The 17,918-nt window shown below is 60.2% G+C and overlaps 1 protein-coding gene across 1 annotated transcript; it reads left to right on the top strand.

Annotated features, from left to right (window-relative positions):
• The first annotated feature begins 1,460 nt into the window (after positions 1-1,460).
• LOC133217526 (endosome/lysosome-associated apoptosis and autophagy regulator 1-like) lies at positions 1,461-17,161 on the top strand. The gene is made up of 23 exons (XM_061363095.1): positions 1,461-1,611; positions 4,546-4,666; positions 4,747-4,939; positions 6,306-6,453; positions 6,971-7,051; positions 7,258-7,363; positions 8,428-8,577; positions 8,689-8,777; positions 8,857-9,034; positions 10,334-10,462; positions 10,536-10,626; positions 10,701-10,806; positions 10,895-11,032; positions 11,110-11,364; positions 12,213-12,386; positions 13,062-13,089; positions 13,480-13,665; positions 14,293-14,389; positions 14,465-14,566; positions 14,677-14,803; positions 16,554-16,732; positions 16,822-16,987; positions 17,071-17,161. Exons 1-23 carry the CDS (start codon positions 1,513-1,515, stop codon positions 17,137-17,139), a joined length of 3,012 nt encoding a protein of 1,003 aa, XP_061219079.1. The 5' UTR covers positions 1,461-1,512; the 3' UTR covers positions 17,140-17,161.
• Positions 17,162-17,918: the final 757 nt, after the last annotated feature.

The raw sequence follows: 17,918 nt of genomic DNA, 5'->3' as shown, positions 1-17,918 counted from the left end.
GGCCCTGCTGCCGCACTGGTGCTGGTACAGGCCAGGATGCTGGGGGCTGCTTGGCTGCCTGGGCACAAGCTGCTCCTGTTCAGCTCCATCACTCAGCACCCCCGCTCTTCCCAAGCCTGGAGCGTTGCAGGAGGCTGCTGTGGCCCAAGTACAGGACCTGGCACTTGGCCTTGTGGAACCTGATCCCATTGGCAAAGCCCATGGACCCGGAGGTGGCACCGGTCACCACTGCTCTGGGCTCGGCCACCCAGCGAAGGGTCCTCCAGTCCATGCCGTGGGCAGCCCCTGTCTGCAGGAGAGCACTGGGGACAGTGTCAGTGCTTTATTGAAGTCCCTGTCCCCGTATCCCAGGTCCCCCTGCCCCTGTGTGTCCCATGTCCCTATATACCTCTATCCCATGTCCACATGTCCCTATATCCCATGTCCACGTATTCCATATCCCCATGTCTCTATGTGTCCCCTCTTCCTATATCACATATCCCCATATCCCGTGTCCCATGTCCCTGCATCCTATGTTCCCATGTGTGTCCCATGTCCCTATATACCTCTATCCCATGTCCACATCCCTATATCCCATGTCCACGTATTCCATATCCCCATGTCTCTATGTGTCCCCTCTTCCTATATCACATGTCCCCATATCCCGTGTCCCATGTCCCTGCATCCCATGTTCCCATGTGTGTCCCATGTCCCTATATCCAATATCCCCATGTCCCTACATCCCATATCTCCATCTCCCTATATCCCATATTCCCATATGTCCCATATCCCTCTTTCCCCCATTCCCCGTGTCCTGGTGCCCCCAGCCCTTAACAGGAGATGGGACCATTCCCGGGGTGTGTGTGTGGGGGGGGGTGAATTCACTCCCGGTGCCAGGCAGGGATGGAGGGCCGAGGGGGGGTGGGTGGAGAGGGTGATTCCTGGTGCCATTCCCGGGATCACGCTCCCAGTAACAGGCTTTGCAGGGATAACAGTGCTGGGATAACGATGCTGGGATAATGATGCCAGGATAACGATGTTGGGATAACGATGCCGGGAGAACGATGCCGGGATAACGATGCCGGGATAATGATGCTGGGATAATGATGCCGGGATAGCGATGCTGGGATAACGATGCTGGGATAACGATGCCGGGATAACGATGCTGGGATAACGATGCCGGGATAACGATGCCGGGATAACGATGCCGGGATAACGATGCCGGGATAATGATGTCGGGTGCTGCTGGGATAACGATGCCGGGATAACGATGCCGGGATAACGATGCTGGGATAACGATGCTGGGATAACGCTGCCGGGATAACGCTGCTCGGCTCCGCTCCCGCTCCGGCGCTCCCACGGTAACGGCGCCGCTCCCGTTCCCGTTCCCGTTGTTCCCGTTTCCTCCGCTCCGCCCCGGGGCGGGGGCGGGCGCAGGTGCCCGCAGGTGCGCGCACGGGGCCGGGCCGTTGAGCGGGAGGGGCGGGGCCCGTGCCCGGTGCTCGGGGCCCGTTCGGGGCCGAATCCTGCGCCATGGCCGGGGCCCGCTGGGCGCTGCTGGCGCTGAGCCTGGCGGCCGCAGCCGGGACCGGGACCGGGACCGCCGGGGAGCGGCTCCACGTCTGCAAGGAGGTACCGGTACCGCGGGGGGGGGCTACAGGGTGCGGGGGGTCCGTATAGGGGGTGTGGGGGTCTCTATAACGGGTGTAGGGTCCCCTATAGGGTGCGGGGGGTCTCTATAACGGCTGTGGGGTCCCCTATAGGGCGGGGTCTCTATAACGGCTGTGGGGTCCCCTATAGGGTGCGGGGGGGGTCTCTGTAACGGCTGTGGGGTCCCCTATAGGGTGTGTGGGGTCTCTATAACGGGTGTAGGGTCCCCTATAGGGTGTGTGGGGTCTCTATAACGGGTGTAGGGTCCCCTATAGGGTGTGTGGGGTCTCTATAACGGGTGTAGGGTCCCCTATAGGGTGTGTGGGGTCTCTATAACGGCTGTGGGGTCCCCTATAGGGTGCGGGGGGGTCTCTGTAACGGCTGTGGGGTCCCCTATAGGGTGTGTGGGGTCTCTATAACGGGTGTGTGGGGTCTCTATAACGGGTGTGGGGTCCCCTATAGGGTGCGAGGGGGTCCCTATAGGGTGCGGGGGATCTCTATCATGGGTGTGTGGTCCCCTATAGGGTGCGGGAGGTCCCTATCGGGTGTGTGGGGTCTCTATAACGGGTGTAGGGTTCCCTATCGGGTGCGGGGGGTTCTCTGTAATGGCTGTGGGGTCCCCTATATGGTGTATGGGGTCCCATATATGGGGTGTGGGGTCCCTATAGGGGGTGTGTGTGTATCTATAACGGGTGTGGGGTCCCCTATAGTGTGTGTATCTTTCTCTATAATGGGTGTAGGGTCCCTATAGGCTGTGTGTGTGTATCTATAACAGGTGTGGGGTCCCCTGTAGCAGGGGGGGGTGTCTCTATAATGGTTGTGGGTGTCCCTATATTACGGGGGGGCTGCTCCTATGGCGTGGGGGGAGTCCCTATAGTGTGGAGTTCCATGTAGTGTGTGCGGTCCTTATAGCATTGGGGGTTCCCTATAGCGTGGCAGCGTCCCTATAGCATGGAGGGGTCCCCTATAGTGTCTGTGTGGGTTCCTATAGTGTGTGTATGGGGTCCCTATAGTGGGGGTGGCTCCACCCTCGCCTAGAAGGGGATCCCATGGAGGGGCTGTCACCCATAGGGGATGTATGGACCGGGCTGTGCTGCTTGTAAAGAGAAGGGGGATGCTGCAAAGGGTCCCCTATAGCGATGGGATGGATAAGGGGGGGGTGTCTGTGATGCTGGGAGTGATCCAGGGGGGTCCCTATGGCCACCAGGTCCTTGATGTCCCCACATCCCAGTTGGATTCTGACACTGGGGAGACATCGTAGTGCCCCCAAACCCCAATGGGGGGGAAGTGGGTGTCACCCATATCCCATGGGCTGGTTCCATGCTGGCCCAATGGGGACAGATTGCCCTGTGAGGGGAAAGGGGGGGGGCTCTGCTCACCCCATGGGGTCCCCCCCCGATGCCCAGCGGCTGCTTTCATCTGGGTCTGTGATCCGGTTTTCCACGTGTGTTTGTTCCAGAGCCCAGAGTTGGGAACAATGGGATGGGGCTGGCTCCCGGCCCAGGGAAACACCCCCATGGGGGGGAATTGTGTCCCTTGTCCCCATCCCTCTCTGGGGACAGCCCCAACCCGCACCCCCCCCCCCCCCGGGGGTGAATTGGGTCAAAAGGTTGGGATTTAAGGGGAAATTCGGTGCTTTTGTACCAGGGGGGAGTTTGGGAAGAGGGGAACGAGCTCCTTCTTCCCATTGGAATCCACCCGGAGCCAGCGCTGCTCCTGCACCCATGGGGTCCCGGTGCTGGTGGCACCAAGCTCTGTGTCCCCAGCCCAGGCTGGGGGCCCCCTTGATGCTGCCACCGCCCCAGAGCCAGCGGCATCGGCCTTCACTGGGATCAATGGCTCCGGTTGGATTCGGCTCCTTGGCCTGGAGCCAGTCCCAGCCCAGAAGGTCACAGTGCCCCGGCTCTGATCCTGCCGGCGGCACCGCAATGGTGCTGCCACCCAAGGGTCCTTGCGATGAAGGGTGTTCCCAATGGAGGGCACTTCTGATGGAGGGTGCGCCCACCAAAGAATGCATCCAGTGGGGGGTGCTCAGGTGGAGGGTATTCCCAATGGAGGGTGTTCCTGATGGATGGTGCTCCTGATGGAGGATGCTCCCAATGAAGGGTGCTCTCAATGGGGGGTACTCCCAGTGGTGATGCTCCCAATGGATGGCGCTCCCACCAAAGGGTCCTTCCAATGGAGGGTGCTCTCAATGAAGGATGCTCCCAATAGAGGATACTTCCAATCTCTATTGGAAGTGCTCCCAATGCAGGGTGCTCCCAATAGAGGGTGCTCTCAATGGAGAGTGCTCCCAATGCAGGGTGCTCCCAGTGAAGGATACTTCCAATAGAGAGTGCTGCCAATGGAGGGTGCTCCCAATGCAGGGTGCTCCCAATAGGGGGTGCTGCCAATGCAGGGTGCTCCCAATGCAGGGTGCTCCCAGTGAAGGATGCTCCCAGTGAAGGATGCTCCCAGTGAAGGATGCTGCCAGTAGAGGGTGCTCCCAATGCAGGGTGCTTCCAATTAAGGATGCTCCCAATGCAGAGTGCTCCCAGTGAAGGATGCTCCCAATGCAGGGTGCTCCCAATGCAGGGTGCTCCCAACGCAGGGTGCTTCCAGTGAAAGATGCTCCCAATGCAGGGTGCTCCCAATGAAGGGTGCTCCCAATAGAGGGTGCTCCCAGTGCAGGGTGCCTCCAATTAAGGATGCTCCCAATGGAGGGTGCTCCCAATGCAGGATGTTCCCAGTGCAGGGTGCTCCCAGTAAAGGATGCTCCCAGTAAAGGATGCTCCCAGTAAAGGCTGCTCCCAACGGAGGCTGCTCCCAGTGCAGGGTGCTCCCACCAACGGGCTCTCCTTGGAGGGAGGGGGTGTGTTCCCCATCACCCCGCAGTGCCCCGGGGCCGCAGCTCCCCGTGTGTCTCCTCTCCCGCAGTCCGAGTACCACTACGAGTACACGGCGTGTGACAGCGCGGGCTCGCGGTGGCGGGTGGCGGTGCCGCACACACCGGGGCTCTGCACCGGGCTGCCGGACCCCGTCAGGGGCACCGAGTGCTGTAAGGCCGGGATGGGCGGGAGGAGCAGTGTTTGGGGGGGGTGAATCCGCATTGGGGTGACCCCTGTGCCCCCCATGCAGCGTTCTCATGCAGGGCGGGTGAGTTCCTGGACATGAAGGCGCAGCGGTGCCGGCCCTGCGCCGAGGGCACCTACTCCTTGGGTACCGGGGTCCGCTTTGATGAGTGGGATGAGGTGCCCCACGGCTTCGCCAGCGTCGCCACCAGCCTGGACAGCGATGATGGCTTTGGGGATGCGGTGGAGAACTGCACGGGGTGAGTGCTGGTGGCAGAGGTGGGGATGGGGATGGGCACGGCATCAGCGGGGCTGGAGGGGGGGCACAGCATCAATGGGGCTGGAAGGGGGACACAGCATCAGTAGGGCTGGGAATGGTCACAGCAGCAGCAGGGCTGGAAGGAGGACACAGCATCAGTAGGGCTGGAAGGGGGTAACAGCATCAGTAGGGCTGGAGTGGGGGGACAGCATCAGTAGGGCTGGGAGTGGTCATGGCATCAATGGGGCTGGAAGGGGGTCACAGCATCAGTGGGGTTGGGAATGCTAACAGCAGCAGTAGGGCTGGAGGGGGGACACAGCATCAACAGGGCTGGGAATGGTCACAGCATCAGTAGGGCTGGGAATGGTCATGGCATCAACGGGGCTGGAAGGGGGTCACAGCATCAGTAGGGCTGGAAGGGGGACACAGCATCACTGGGGCTGGAAGGGGGTCACAGCATCAGTAGGGCTGGAAGGAGGTCACAGCATTAACGGGGATGGAAGGAGGTCACAGCATCAATGGGGCTGGAAGGGGGTCAGAGCATCAATGGGGCTGGAAGGGGCTCACAGCATCAGTAGGGCTGGAAGCAGGTCAAAGCATCAGTAGGGCTGGAAGGGGGTCACAGCATCAGTAGGGCTGGAGGGGGTCACAGCATCATCAGGCCTGGAAAGCACTCTGGAGATCCTCTGGTCCAGCTCCTCCAGAGGAGGAGTTTCCCCCCCATGGGGTGCTGCTGGGGGCTCATCTGCCCTGGCACAATGGTGACGGTGCAGCAGCGAGCAGGATGGGTGCTGTGCCCCCTCTATGCATGGACAGCACCCCATTTCCTGCTCCCCCACCCTCCCTCCATCACTGTGCCCTGGGGGGATGATGCTGGCAGGGCGCTACAGGGACCCTATGGGTGGTGGGACCCCCAGCCCTATGGGACACCCACACCCTCACAGAAGGAGCACCCATGGGTGTCCCCACAACCCAACACCTTTACCTTCCACCATGGGGCACCCACAGCACCCAACCCTCCTCGGAGGGAGCATCCCCATACCTTTGTGCCATGAACCAGCACCGCACTGGTGCTGGCACCATCCAACCCTCCCGGTACCGGTGGCTCCGGTGCTGCTGCGGTGTTTATGCAACTTGCAAATGTAACCTACTTCCAGCAGCGCTTCCATTATCCATCCATCAGCTCCGGTGTGGGATCCTTCCTCCTCCTCCTCCTCCTCCTCTTCCTCCTCCCCATTGCCCATCACAATGCGAATGTCCCCCAGGGACACATCCCCCATGCCCAACGCCACCCCCCTGCCCCATTGGCACCATCCCCACCAGCACGGGGTCCATGCTGGTGATGGGGATGTGTCCCCCAACCCCAGCTCAACGTGGGTACCGCTGGGGGACTACGTGGCCTCCAACACGGATGAGTGCACGGCCACGCTCATGTACGCCGTCAACCTCAAGCAGTCGGGGACCGTGTCCTTCGAGTACCTGTACCCCGACAGCAGCATCGTCTTCGAGTTCTTTGTAGGTGATGGGGGCAAAGGGGGGGGCAATGGGGGTGTCCCTGGGGGCAATGGAAACAATGGGGGTGTCCCTTGGGGCAATGGGGGTGTCCCTGGAGGCAATGGGGGTGTCCTTGGGGGCATTGGGGGTGTCTCTGGGTGCAACGGTGGTGTCCCTGGGGCAATGGGGGTGTCCCTGGGACAATGGGGGTGTCCCTGGGGGCAATGGGGGTGTCCCTGGGGGCAATGGGGGTGTCCCTGGGGGCAATGGGTGTCCCTGGACAATGGGGGTGTCCCTGGGGCAATGGGGGTGTCCCTGGGGGCAATGGGGGTGTCCCTGGGGACAATGGGGGTGTCCCTGGGGGCATTGGGGGTGTCCCTGGGGGCAATGGGGGTGTCTCTGGAGACAATGGGGGTGTCCCTGGGGGCAATGGGGGTGTCCCTGGGGGCAACGGGGGTGTTCCTGGGACAATGGGGGTGTTCCTGGTGGCAATGGGGGTGTCCCTGGGCACATGGGGATCCTTGCACCACTCCTGTAGGTGCAGAACGACCAGTGCCAGGCCACAGTGGAGGAGTCGCGGTGGATGCGGACAACGGAGAAGGGTTGGGAATTCCATAGCGTGAGTGATGAGCATGGGGGGAGTGACACGGGGAGGGAGAGGTGACGGGGGGGGGGTCCCTCATTGCACCCCCCCAAGGTCCCTTGTCCATCCCCTGTGAAGAAGATGCCCCATGAGGGTGGGTGCTGGCAGAGCGGGGTTAAGCCCTCAACCCCCCCACCCATGGGTGCTGACACCCCCCCCCCCCATCACCCCTCTCCATCCAGGTGGAGCTGAGCCGCGGGAACAACGTCCTCTTCTGGCGCACCACGGCCTTCTCCGTGTGGTCCAAGGTGCCCAAGCCGGTGCTGGTGAGGAACATCGGCATCACCGGTAGGTGCAGGCTGCAAGGATGGATGATGGATGGATGATGGATGGATGGATGGATGATGGATGGATGATGGATGGATGGATGGATGATGGATGGATGATGGATGGATGGATGGATGATGGATGGATGGAGGGATGGATGGATGGATGATGGATGGATGATGGATGGATGGATGGTGGAGGATGGATGGATGGATGGAGGATGGATGGATGATGGATGGATGGATGATGGATGGATGGATGGATGGATGGATGGATGATGGATGGATGGATGATGGATGGATGATGGATGGATGGATGGAGGATGGATGGATGGTGGAGGGAGGGAGGGATGGATGGATGGATGATGGATGGATGATGGATGGATGGATGGATGGATGGAGGATGGATGGATGATGGATGGATGGATGATGGATGGATGAATGGATGGATGGATGGATGATGGATGGATGGATGATGGATGGATGATGGATGGATGGATGGAGGATGGATGATGGATGGATGGATGGAGGATGGATGGATGGTGGAGGGATGGAGGGATGGATGGATGGATGATGGATGGATGATGGATGATGGATGGATGGATGATGGATGGATGGTGGAGGGAGGGAGGGATGGATGGAGGATGGATGGATGGTGGAGGGAGGGAGGGATGGATGGATGGATGATGGATGGATGGATGGATGGAGGATGGATGGATGGATGGATGGATGGATGATGGAGGGAGGGAGGGAGGGATGTCTGGATAAATGATGTCTGGATGGATGATGTCTGGATGGATGATGTCTGGATGGATGATGTCTGGATGGATGATGGAGGGAGGGATGGAGGGAGGGAGGGAGGGATAAATGATGGATGGATGGATGATGGATGGATGCATGCATGGATGATGGATGATGGATGGATGGATGAATGGATGATGGAGGGAGGGAGGGAGGGAGGGAGAGAGGGATGGATGGATAAATGATGGATGGATGATGGATGGATAGAGGGATGGATGGATGGATGCAGCGGGGGTGTCCCCATCGCCCCCATCACCCCCTGCACTGATCCCCATCCCATGCCAGGGGTTGCCTTCACCTCCGAGTGCTTCCCCTGCAAACCGGGCACCTTCGCGTCCACCGCCGGCTCCTCCTCCTGCCAGCCCTGCCCGGCCGACTCCTCCTCGGCCAAAGGGGCCACCTCCTGCCAGCCCTGCGAGCCCGGCACCTACGCGGGTGAGCGGGGACACGGCCCCCATCCCCTAAACCCCATCCCCACCCCGCGGTGACGGAGGGGACCGCGGTGGGGGTACCACGGACACGCGGGTGATGGGAGCATCCCCACAGAGCCCGGCTCAGCCTCCTGCAAGCCGCGGCCGCCCTGCACGGACAAGGATTACTTCTACACTCACAGTGCGTGCGATGAGCACGGGGAGGTACGGAAGGAAAGAGGGGGGGAACCGCTCCGTGTGCCCCCCCCCGGCCCCGCTCAGCCCCCGGCCCCCCGCTCTGCAGACGCAGTTGATGTTCAAATGGGCCGAGCCCAAGGTGTGCAGCGAGGAGCTCCCGCAGGCGGCCAAGCTGCCCCCATCGGGGGGCCGGACCCGATGCCCCCCCTGCAACCCCGGCTTCGCTGCCACCAACGGCTCCGCCTGCCAGCCCTGTCCCATGGGATCCTACTCCAACGGCTCCGGTACCGCTGCTGCCAATGGGGCACCCCGGGTTCTGTCCCCGTGTTGGGTCCTTGGGGTCCCAGTGTCAGCTCTGTCGGCCCACAAGGGGTGACCTGAGGGTGTCGGGGGGTTGGTGGGCTCCATCCCATTGCTGGATTGTCCCTTCCTATGGCTCCAGCAAGGGCATCGCTGTCATTGTCCCCAAGGGGTGACCTGAGGGTGTCAGGGGGTGTCAAGAGGTTGGTGGGCTCCATCCCATTGCTGGGTTGTTCCCCCCTATGGCTCCAGCAAGGGCATCGCTGTCATTGTCCCCAAGGGATGACCTGAGGGTGTCAGGGGTTGGTGGGCTCCATCCCACTGCTGGATTGTCCCCTCCTGTCCCTATGGCTCCAGCAAGGGCATCACTGTCATTGTCCCCAAGGGGTGCCTGTGGGTGTCAAGAGGTTGGTGGGTTCCATCCCATTGCTGGGTTGTCCCTTCCTATGGCTCCAGAAAGGGCACTGCTGTCATTGTCCCCAAGGGGTACCTGTGGGTGTTGGGGGGTTGGTGGGCTCCATCCCACTGCTGGATTGCCCCTTCCTATGGCTCCAGCAAGGGCACTGCTGTCATTGTCCCCAAGGGATGACCTGAGGGTGTCAGGGGGTGTCAAGAGGTTGGTGGGCTCCATCCTGTTGTTGGATTGTCCCTTCCTATGGCTCCAGCAAGGGCATCGCTGTCATTGTCCCCAAGGGGTGACTTGAGGGTGTCGGGGGGTTGGTGGGCTCCATCCCACTGCTGGGTTGTCCCCTCCTGTCCCTATGGCTCCAGAAAGGGCATCTCTGTCATTGTCCCCAAGGGGTGACCTGAGGGTGTCAAGAGGTTGGTGGGCTCCATCCCACTGCTGGATTGTCCCTTCCTATGGCTCCAGCAAGGGCATCACTGTCATTGTCCCCAAGGGGTGACGTGGGTGCCTGTGGGTGTCAGGGGGTTGGTGGGCTCCATCCCATTGCTGGGTTGTCCCTTCAGAAAGGGCATCGCTGTCATGTTGGGCTCCAGAATGGGCATCGCTGTCATTGTCCCCAAGGGATGACCTGTGTGCCAGACTTGCCAGTGGGTTGGTGGGTGCCACCCCAGTGCTGGGATGTCCCCTCCTGTCCCCATGGCTCCATTAAGAACATCACTCTCATCACCTCATCCCCAAGGGGTGCCCAGAGCTCTTGGTGGGGGTTGGTGGTTCCCATCAAGACATCACCATCATTGTCCCCAATGGGTATCGGGGTGTTGGGGTGGTGTCTGTTGGGTACCACCACAGCTCCGTGCTGTCCCCCCCCCATCCGCAGGCTGCCTGAGCTGCCCCGCGGGCATGGAGCCGGTGCTGGGGCTGGAGTACAAGTGGTGGAACGTGCTGCCCCCCAACATGGAGACCACGGTGCTCAGCGGCATCAACTTCGAGTACAAGGGGATAGCAGGTAGGACCCGAGCACCCCTGGGTGCTGTGCCCTGCATTGGGGACCCCATTGAGCCCCCTCCGTGTCCCTGCAGGCTGGGAGGTGGCCGGGGATTACATCTACACAGCGGCCGGAGCCTCCGACAACGACTTCATGATCCTCACGTTGGTGGTGCCGGGCTTCAGGTGAGGGGGGCACCAGCACCCAGAGAGGGATGGGGGGGATGCAGCCCCATGGGTCCCAACGCTGCTGTCCACAGCCCCCCGAGCCCGGTGCTGGAGGACACAGAGAGCAAGGAGGTGGCCAGGATCACCTTCGTCTTTGAGACCATCTGCACCGTCAACTGCGAGCTCTACTTCATGGTGGTGAGAGATGGGACCTGTGTGTTGGGGGGGGCACACACATTGGGGTGTATAGAGGGGGGTCCCCACCATTGCTCCATCCACACACAAGGGCATCAACTCCCACACCAACACCCCGGTGGAGACGTGGACAGGCCCACGGGGGAAGCAGTCCTACACCTACGTGGTGGAGAAGAACGCGAGCATGAGCTTCACATGGGCTTTCCAGCGCACCCCATACCATGAAGAGGTGAGGAATGGGGTGTCCCCCCCCCACCATCCCCATCCCCATTGGGTGCTATGGGTGACGGGTGCTGTCCCTGCCAGGGCCGGCGCTACACCAGCGACGTGGCCAAGCTCTACTCCATCAACGTCACCAATGTCCTCGGTGGGGTGGCCTCCTTCTGCCGGCGCTGCGCCCCCGAGGCCGAGGGCTCCTGCGCCCCGTGCCCCCCCGGGCACGTCATGGACCATGGAGTGGGCGCCTGCCGGCCCTGCCCGCCCGGCACCTACCTGCGGGGTCACCCCGCTGATGGGCTCCCCGCCTGCCACCCCTGCGGGCCCGGCACGTACAGCAACCAGGTACCTGGCTCTGTGTGCCTGGGGGGGGCATGGGGACTGGGTTCATGGGATGGGGTCCATGGGGAGATGTCAATGGGGTTGGGGTCCATGGGGTTTGGGTCCATGGGGTGATGTCCATAGGATTTGGGTCCATGGGGTTTGGGTCCATGGGGTGATGTCAATGGGGTGATGATGTCCATGGGTGATGATGTCCATGGGTGATGATGTCCATGGGTGATGCCCATGGGGTTTTGGTCCATGGGGTTTGGGTCCATGGGGTGATGTGTATGGGGTGATGTCCATGGGGTTTAGGTCCATGGGATTTGGGTCTATGGGGTGATGTCAATGGGGTGATGATGCTCATGGGGTGATGTCCATGGGTGGTGATGTCCATGGGTGATGGTGTCCATGGGATGATGTCCATGGGGCTTGGGTCTGTGGCTGATGTCATGTCCATGGGTGATGGTGTCCATGGGATGATGTCCATGGGGCTTGGGTCTGTGGCTGATGTCAATGGGGTGATGATGTCCATGGGGTTATGATGTCCATGGGTGATGGTGTCCATGGGTGATGATGTCCATGGGTGATGCCCATGGGGTGATGATGTCCATGGGTGATGATGTCCATGGGTGATGCCCATGGGGTGATGATGTCCATGGGTGATGATGTCCATGGGTGGTGATGTCCATGGGGTGATGTCCATGGGGTGATGATGTCCATGGGGTTTGGGTCCATGGGGTGATGTCAATGGGGTGATGATGTCCATGGGTGGGTTCCCCCCTCCCCGCCCATCCCCTGTGGTGCCCCCGGGCGGCTCCCTGCAGGGGGCGCTGTTCCCGGTACCCCCCCCCCGCTGACGCTCTGCGCAGCTGCGCTCTCTCTGCTTCAACAACTGCTCGGCGGCGCTGCCGCTGCGGGGCCGGCTCCTCCGGTTCGAGTTCCCCAGCATGGCGGCGCCCGCCGCGCTCAGCACCGGCCCGGCCTTCACCCCCCGCGGGCGGCGCTACCGGCACCACTTCCGGGTCAGCCTCTGCGGGCCGCAGGTGCGGGGAGCACGTGTGCGGGAGAGAGAGATCACGTGGGGAGAGAGAGAGATCACGTGGGGGAGAGAGAGATCACGTGGGGGAGAGAGAGATCACGTGTGTGTGAGAAAGGGAGCACGTGGGTGAGAGAACGTACGTGTGTGTGTGCATGAGCATACATTGTGTGTAGGTGAACATACGTGTGTGTGAGAACATACATGTGTGTGAGAGAACATGTGTGTGTGCGTGAACATGCATGTGTGTGCGTGAACATATATGTGTGAGAGAGAACATACATGTGTGTGAGAACATACGTGTGTGTGCATGAACATACGTGTGTGCATGAACATATATGTGTGTGAGAGAACATACATGTGTGTGCATGAGCATACATTGTGTGTGACAACATATGTGTGTGCGTGAACATATATGTGTGAGAGAACATACATGTGTGTGCATGAACATGTGTGTGTGAACATACGTGTGTGAGAGAGAACGTGTATGTGAGAGAACATACATTGTGAGAGAACGTGTGTATATGTGAGAGCATAAGTATGTGGGTGAACATGCATGTGTGCATGAACACGTGTCAACCTGTGTGTGTGTACACACGTGCACTCATACATGCACACATGCTCATAGTCACTGATGCAAATACTGAGTCATACAAGCACACGCACATGCAGCTACATGCAGAGTCATACAAGCACACAAGCACACACATGCACACATGTACACACACACATGTTCACATGCACACACATTCATACACATGTATGTTCTCTCACACATGTATGTTCTCACACATGTATGTTCACACACATGTATGTTCATGCACACACATGTTTACACACATATGTTCATGCACACATGTATGTTCACACACACATGTTCACGTGCTCACACACGTATGCTCATGCACGCACACACGTTCACGCACACACACGTATGTTCACGCACAAGCACATGTATGTTCACACACATGTATGTTCACACACGTATGCTCATGCATGCACACACGTTCACACACACACACACGTATGTTCGCACACAAGCACATGTATGTTCACACACACGTATGTTCACGCACACACATGTATGTTCACGCCCCCACGGCCATGCCCCTGTGTGTGCTGCCCGCAGGGCCGGAAGGCGGCTGCCTGCAGTGACAATGTGACGGAGGCGCGGCTGCGCGTGGTCACGGGTTACGTGTGCCAGGCCACGCTCGTGCCCCCCGACCGCCCCCGCCACCAGGGCCCCATCTCCTCACAGCCAATCAGCCTCGGGGACCGCATCCTGGGTGAGCCCCGGGACCCATCCCCATTGACCCCATCCCCAGGGACCCATCCCCATCCCCAGGCACCCCCCATCCCCATCAACCTCATCCCCAGGGACCCATCCCCATCCCCACTGACCCCATCCCCAGGCACCCCCCATCCCCAGGGACCCCCATCCCCAGGGACCCCCATCCCCATCGACCCCATCCCCAGGGGCCCATCCCCAAGGACCCCAATCTCCATCCCCAGGGACCCCATCCTCATTCTCAGGGACCCATCCCCAGGGACCCCATCCCCATTCTCAGGGACCCCCATCCCCAGAGACCCCATCCCCAGGGACCCATCCCCATCGACCCCATCCCCAGGGCCCCCATTCCCAGGGACCCCCATTCCCATCAACACCATCCCCATCGACCCCATTCCCAGGGACCCCCATTCCCATCAACACCATCCCCATCGACCCCATTCCCAGGGACCCCCATCCCCATTGCCACCATCCCCATCGACCCCATCCCCAGGGACCCCAATCTCCATCCCCAGGGACCCCATCCCCAGGGAGCCCCCATTCCCATCCCCAGGCACCCCTCAGTGCCATGGGGTCCCCCCCCAGCCCTATGAGACCCCCATATCCCTGCCCCCCTGTCCCACAGGGGTCACCACCAGCTCCACCCTGGACGGCATCACCTCCCCTCCGGAGCTCTTCCCACTGGGACACCCCGACCTGCCCGACATCATCTTCTTCTACCGGTGCGTGCCCCCCCCCTGCGCCCCCCACTGCATCCCCTCAGTGCCCCCCATTGACCCCCATGTCCATCCATGCAGGTCCAATGATGTGACACAGCCGTGCAGCTCCGGCCGCGCCACCGCCATCCGCCTGCGCTGTGACCCATTGCTCCCCAGCCCCGGCACCCTCAGCGTGCCCAGGTGGGTGCTTGGGGGCCCCCATGCGGTGCTGCCTGTGCTGTGCCCCCCATCCCTGTGTTGGTGCCTCCCCAGGTGACCCCCCCATGGTTTTATGTGTGTCCCCCCTGCAGTAAATGCCCCGAGGGCACCTGTGACGGCTGCACCTTCCACTTCCTGTGGGTGACGGGCGAAGGGTGCCCCCGCTGCTCCTCCAGCCACTATCGCCCCATTGTCAGCGCTTGCCTTGGTGGCGTCCAGGTATGACCGCGACCAGGGTGTGACCATGACTGTGGTGTGACCATGATGATGGTGTGACCATGACCATGGTGTGACCATGACCATGGTGTGACTGCAGCCATGGTGTGACCATGACCATGGTGTGACTGCAGCCATGGTGTGACCATGACCATGGTGTGACCATGAACACAGTGTGACCGCAACCATGGTGTAACCATGATGATGGTGTGACCATGACCATGGTGACCATGACCATGGTGTGACTGCAGCCATAGTGTGACCATGACCATGGTGTGACCATGAACACAGTGTGACCACAACCATGGTGTAACCATGATGATGGTGTGACCATGACCATGGTGTAACCATGACTGTGGTGTGACCATGATGATGGCGTGACAGCAACCATGGTGTGACCGCGACCATGGTGTGACCATGACCATGGTGTGACTGCAGCCATGGTGTAACCATGACCATGGTGTGACCAGGAACACAGTGTGACCACAACCATGGTGTAACCATGATGATGGTGTGACCATGACCATGGGGCAACCATGACTGTGGTGTGACCTTGATGATGGCGTGACAGCAACCATGGTGTGACCATGCCCATGGCGTGACCGTGATCGTGGTGTGACTGCAGCCATAGTGTGACCATGACTATGGTGTGACCATGAACACAGTGTGACCACAACCATGGTGTAACCATGATGATGGTGTGACCATGACCATGGGGCAACCATGACTGTGGTGTGACCATGATGATGGCGTGACAGCAACCATGGTGTGACCATGACCATGGCGTGACCATGATCGTGGTGTGACTGCAGCCATAGTGTGACCATGACTATGGTGTGACCATGAACACAGTGTGACTGCAACCATGGTGTAACCATGATGATGGTGTAGCCATGACCATGGTGCAATCATGACTGTGGTGTGACCATGACCGTGGTGCAACCATGATGATGGTGTGACCACAACCATGGTGTGACCATGACCATGGTGTAACCATAATCATGGTGCAGCTGCAACCGTGGTGTGATCACGCCTATGGTGTAACCACAACCGTGGTGTGACCACGACCATGGTGTAACCAGAACCATGGTGTAACCACGACTGTAGTATAACCATGACCATGGTGTGACTGTGACCATGGTGTAACCACGACCATAGTGTAATCATGACCATGGTGTGACCACAACCATGGTATAACCATGACCATGATGTGACCATGACCATGGTGTTACCACAACTATGGTGTTACCCCAACCATAGTGTAACCATGACTGTGGTGTAACCACGACCATGATATAGCCACAACCATGGTGTGACCACCACCATCGTATGACCACAACCATGGTGTGACCGTGACCATGGTGTGACCATGACTATCGTGCGACCACAAGCATGGTGTAAGCACAACCACTGTGTGCCCACAACCATGGTGTAACCACAACCATAGTGTAACCATGACTATGGTGTAACCACGAGCATGGCGTGACCACGACCATGGCGTGACCATGACGATGGTGTAACCATGACCATAGTGTAACCATAACCATGGTGTGACCACGACCATCGTGCGACCACAAGCATGGTGTAAGCACAACCACTGTGTGCCCACAACCATGATGTAACCATGACCATAACCATGATGTAACCATAACCATGGCGTAACCACAACCACGCTGTGCCCACACCCACCAGAACCACCCCACTGCTATTCCCAATGGCATCACCCCCAACCCCTCCATTGCTCCCCCTGCAGAGAACCACGTACGTGTGGCGGGAGCCGCGGCTGTGCCGGGGCGGTCGGAGCCTGCCCCCACCAACGGTGCGGCCGTGCCGGAGCGCCGATTTCTGGCTCAAGGTGGGGATCTCCGCGGGCACCGGCGCCGCCGCGCTCTTGGCCGCCCTCGCCGCCTACTTCTGGAAGAAGAACCAAAAGTGAGCGGTGCCCATGGGATGGGGCAGGGTTGGGGGGGGGGGAATGGGGATCACCATGAACCGGGTGCCGGCCCCCGGTGCACCCATAGGTTGGAGTACAAGTACTCGAGGCTGGTGATGAACGCGGCGGCCAAGGAGAGCGAGCTGCCGGCGCCGGACACGTGCGCCATCATGGAGGGGGAGGACGCGGAGGACGATCTGCTTTTTGCCACCAAAAAGTCCCTTTTTGGCAAAATCAAGTCCTTCACCTCTAAGGTAAAGGGGGGGGGGGGGCGCGTGGCACAGCCTCACCCGGTGCCGCGCTCCCACCGCGGTGCTGCTGATGCCCATCCCCGCAGAGGCTGCCGGACGGCTTCGACTCGGTGCCGCTGAAGACATCGTCCGGTGGCAGCGCCATGGAGCTGTGATGGGCGCGGGGGTCCCCATCCCAGTGTCCCACTCTGCCCCCCCCCCCCCCCCCCCCCCCCCCCCCAAACCGTGGCCTTAGGGACCTGCTCCCGTCCGTGCGTCCCCCCTCGGCAAGCACCAAACGGTGCCAAATAAACACAGGCGTGGGCTTTGTAGGATGGCTCCGGGTGCTCTGTGGGCACCGGGACATGGAGGGGGACGGGGATGGGACTGGGATCCGGTGCAGGCAGCACCAGGGTGCTGGTGGAGGGGAATGATGGGGGCCATGGGGTGCTATGGTGGTGCTATGGTGATGCTGTGGTGATGCTACGGGGTGCTATGGGGTGCTATGGGGGTGCTATGGTGGTGCTATGGGGTGCTGTGGTGGTGCTATGGGGTGCTATGGTGATGCTATGGTGGTGCTATTGTGGTGCTATGGTGATGCCATGGCGTGCCATGGGGTGCTATGGTGGTGCCATGACGTACTATGGTGGTGCTATGGTGGTGCTATGGGGTGCTGAGGGGTGCCATGGAGTGCTATGGTGGTGCTATGGGGTGCTGTGGTAATGGCATGGGGTGCTGACGGGTGCCATGGGGTGCCATAGTTTGTTATGGTGGTGCTATGGCGTGCCATGCGGTTCCATGGGGCTCCATTGAGTGCAATCACTGCTATCACTGTAGGTGATGTAGGGTGACATAAGGATCCATGCTTTGCTATGGGGCTCTATAGGGTGCTATGGAGCTCCATGGGGTGCTATGGGGCTCTATGTAATGCTATGGGGCTCTATGGGATGCTATG

This window comes from Neopsephotus bourkii, unplaced genomic scaffold (genome assembly GCF_033783945.1).
Source record: "Neopsephotus bourkii isolate Nb327-2 ecotype Australia unplaced genomic scaffold, CSIRO-AGI_Nbou_v1 NB_1139, whole genome shotgun sequence".
NCBI classification, from domain to species: Eukaryota; Metazoa; Chordata; class Aves; order Psittaciformes; family Psittacidae; genus Neopsephotus; species Neopsephotus bourkii.
This window is presented reverse-complemented; position numbering and strand designations above follow the sequence as displayed.

Bases quoted from the DNA above. Each gene is read 5' to 3' on its own strand.
- LOC133217526 (XM_061363095.1), top strand. From the start codon at position 1,513: ATGGCCGGGGCCCGCTGGGCGCTGCTGGCGCTGAGCCTGGCGGCCGCA. The intron at 13,090-13,479 runs GCACACATGTAC...TCACGCCCCCAC, and splicing joins AAGCACACAAGCACACACAT to GGCCATGCCCCTGTGTGTGC. The intron at 14,390-14,464 runs GTGCGTGCCCCC...CCATCCATGCAG, and splicing joins GACATCATCTTCTTCTACCG to GTCCAATGATGTGACACAGC.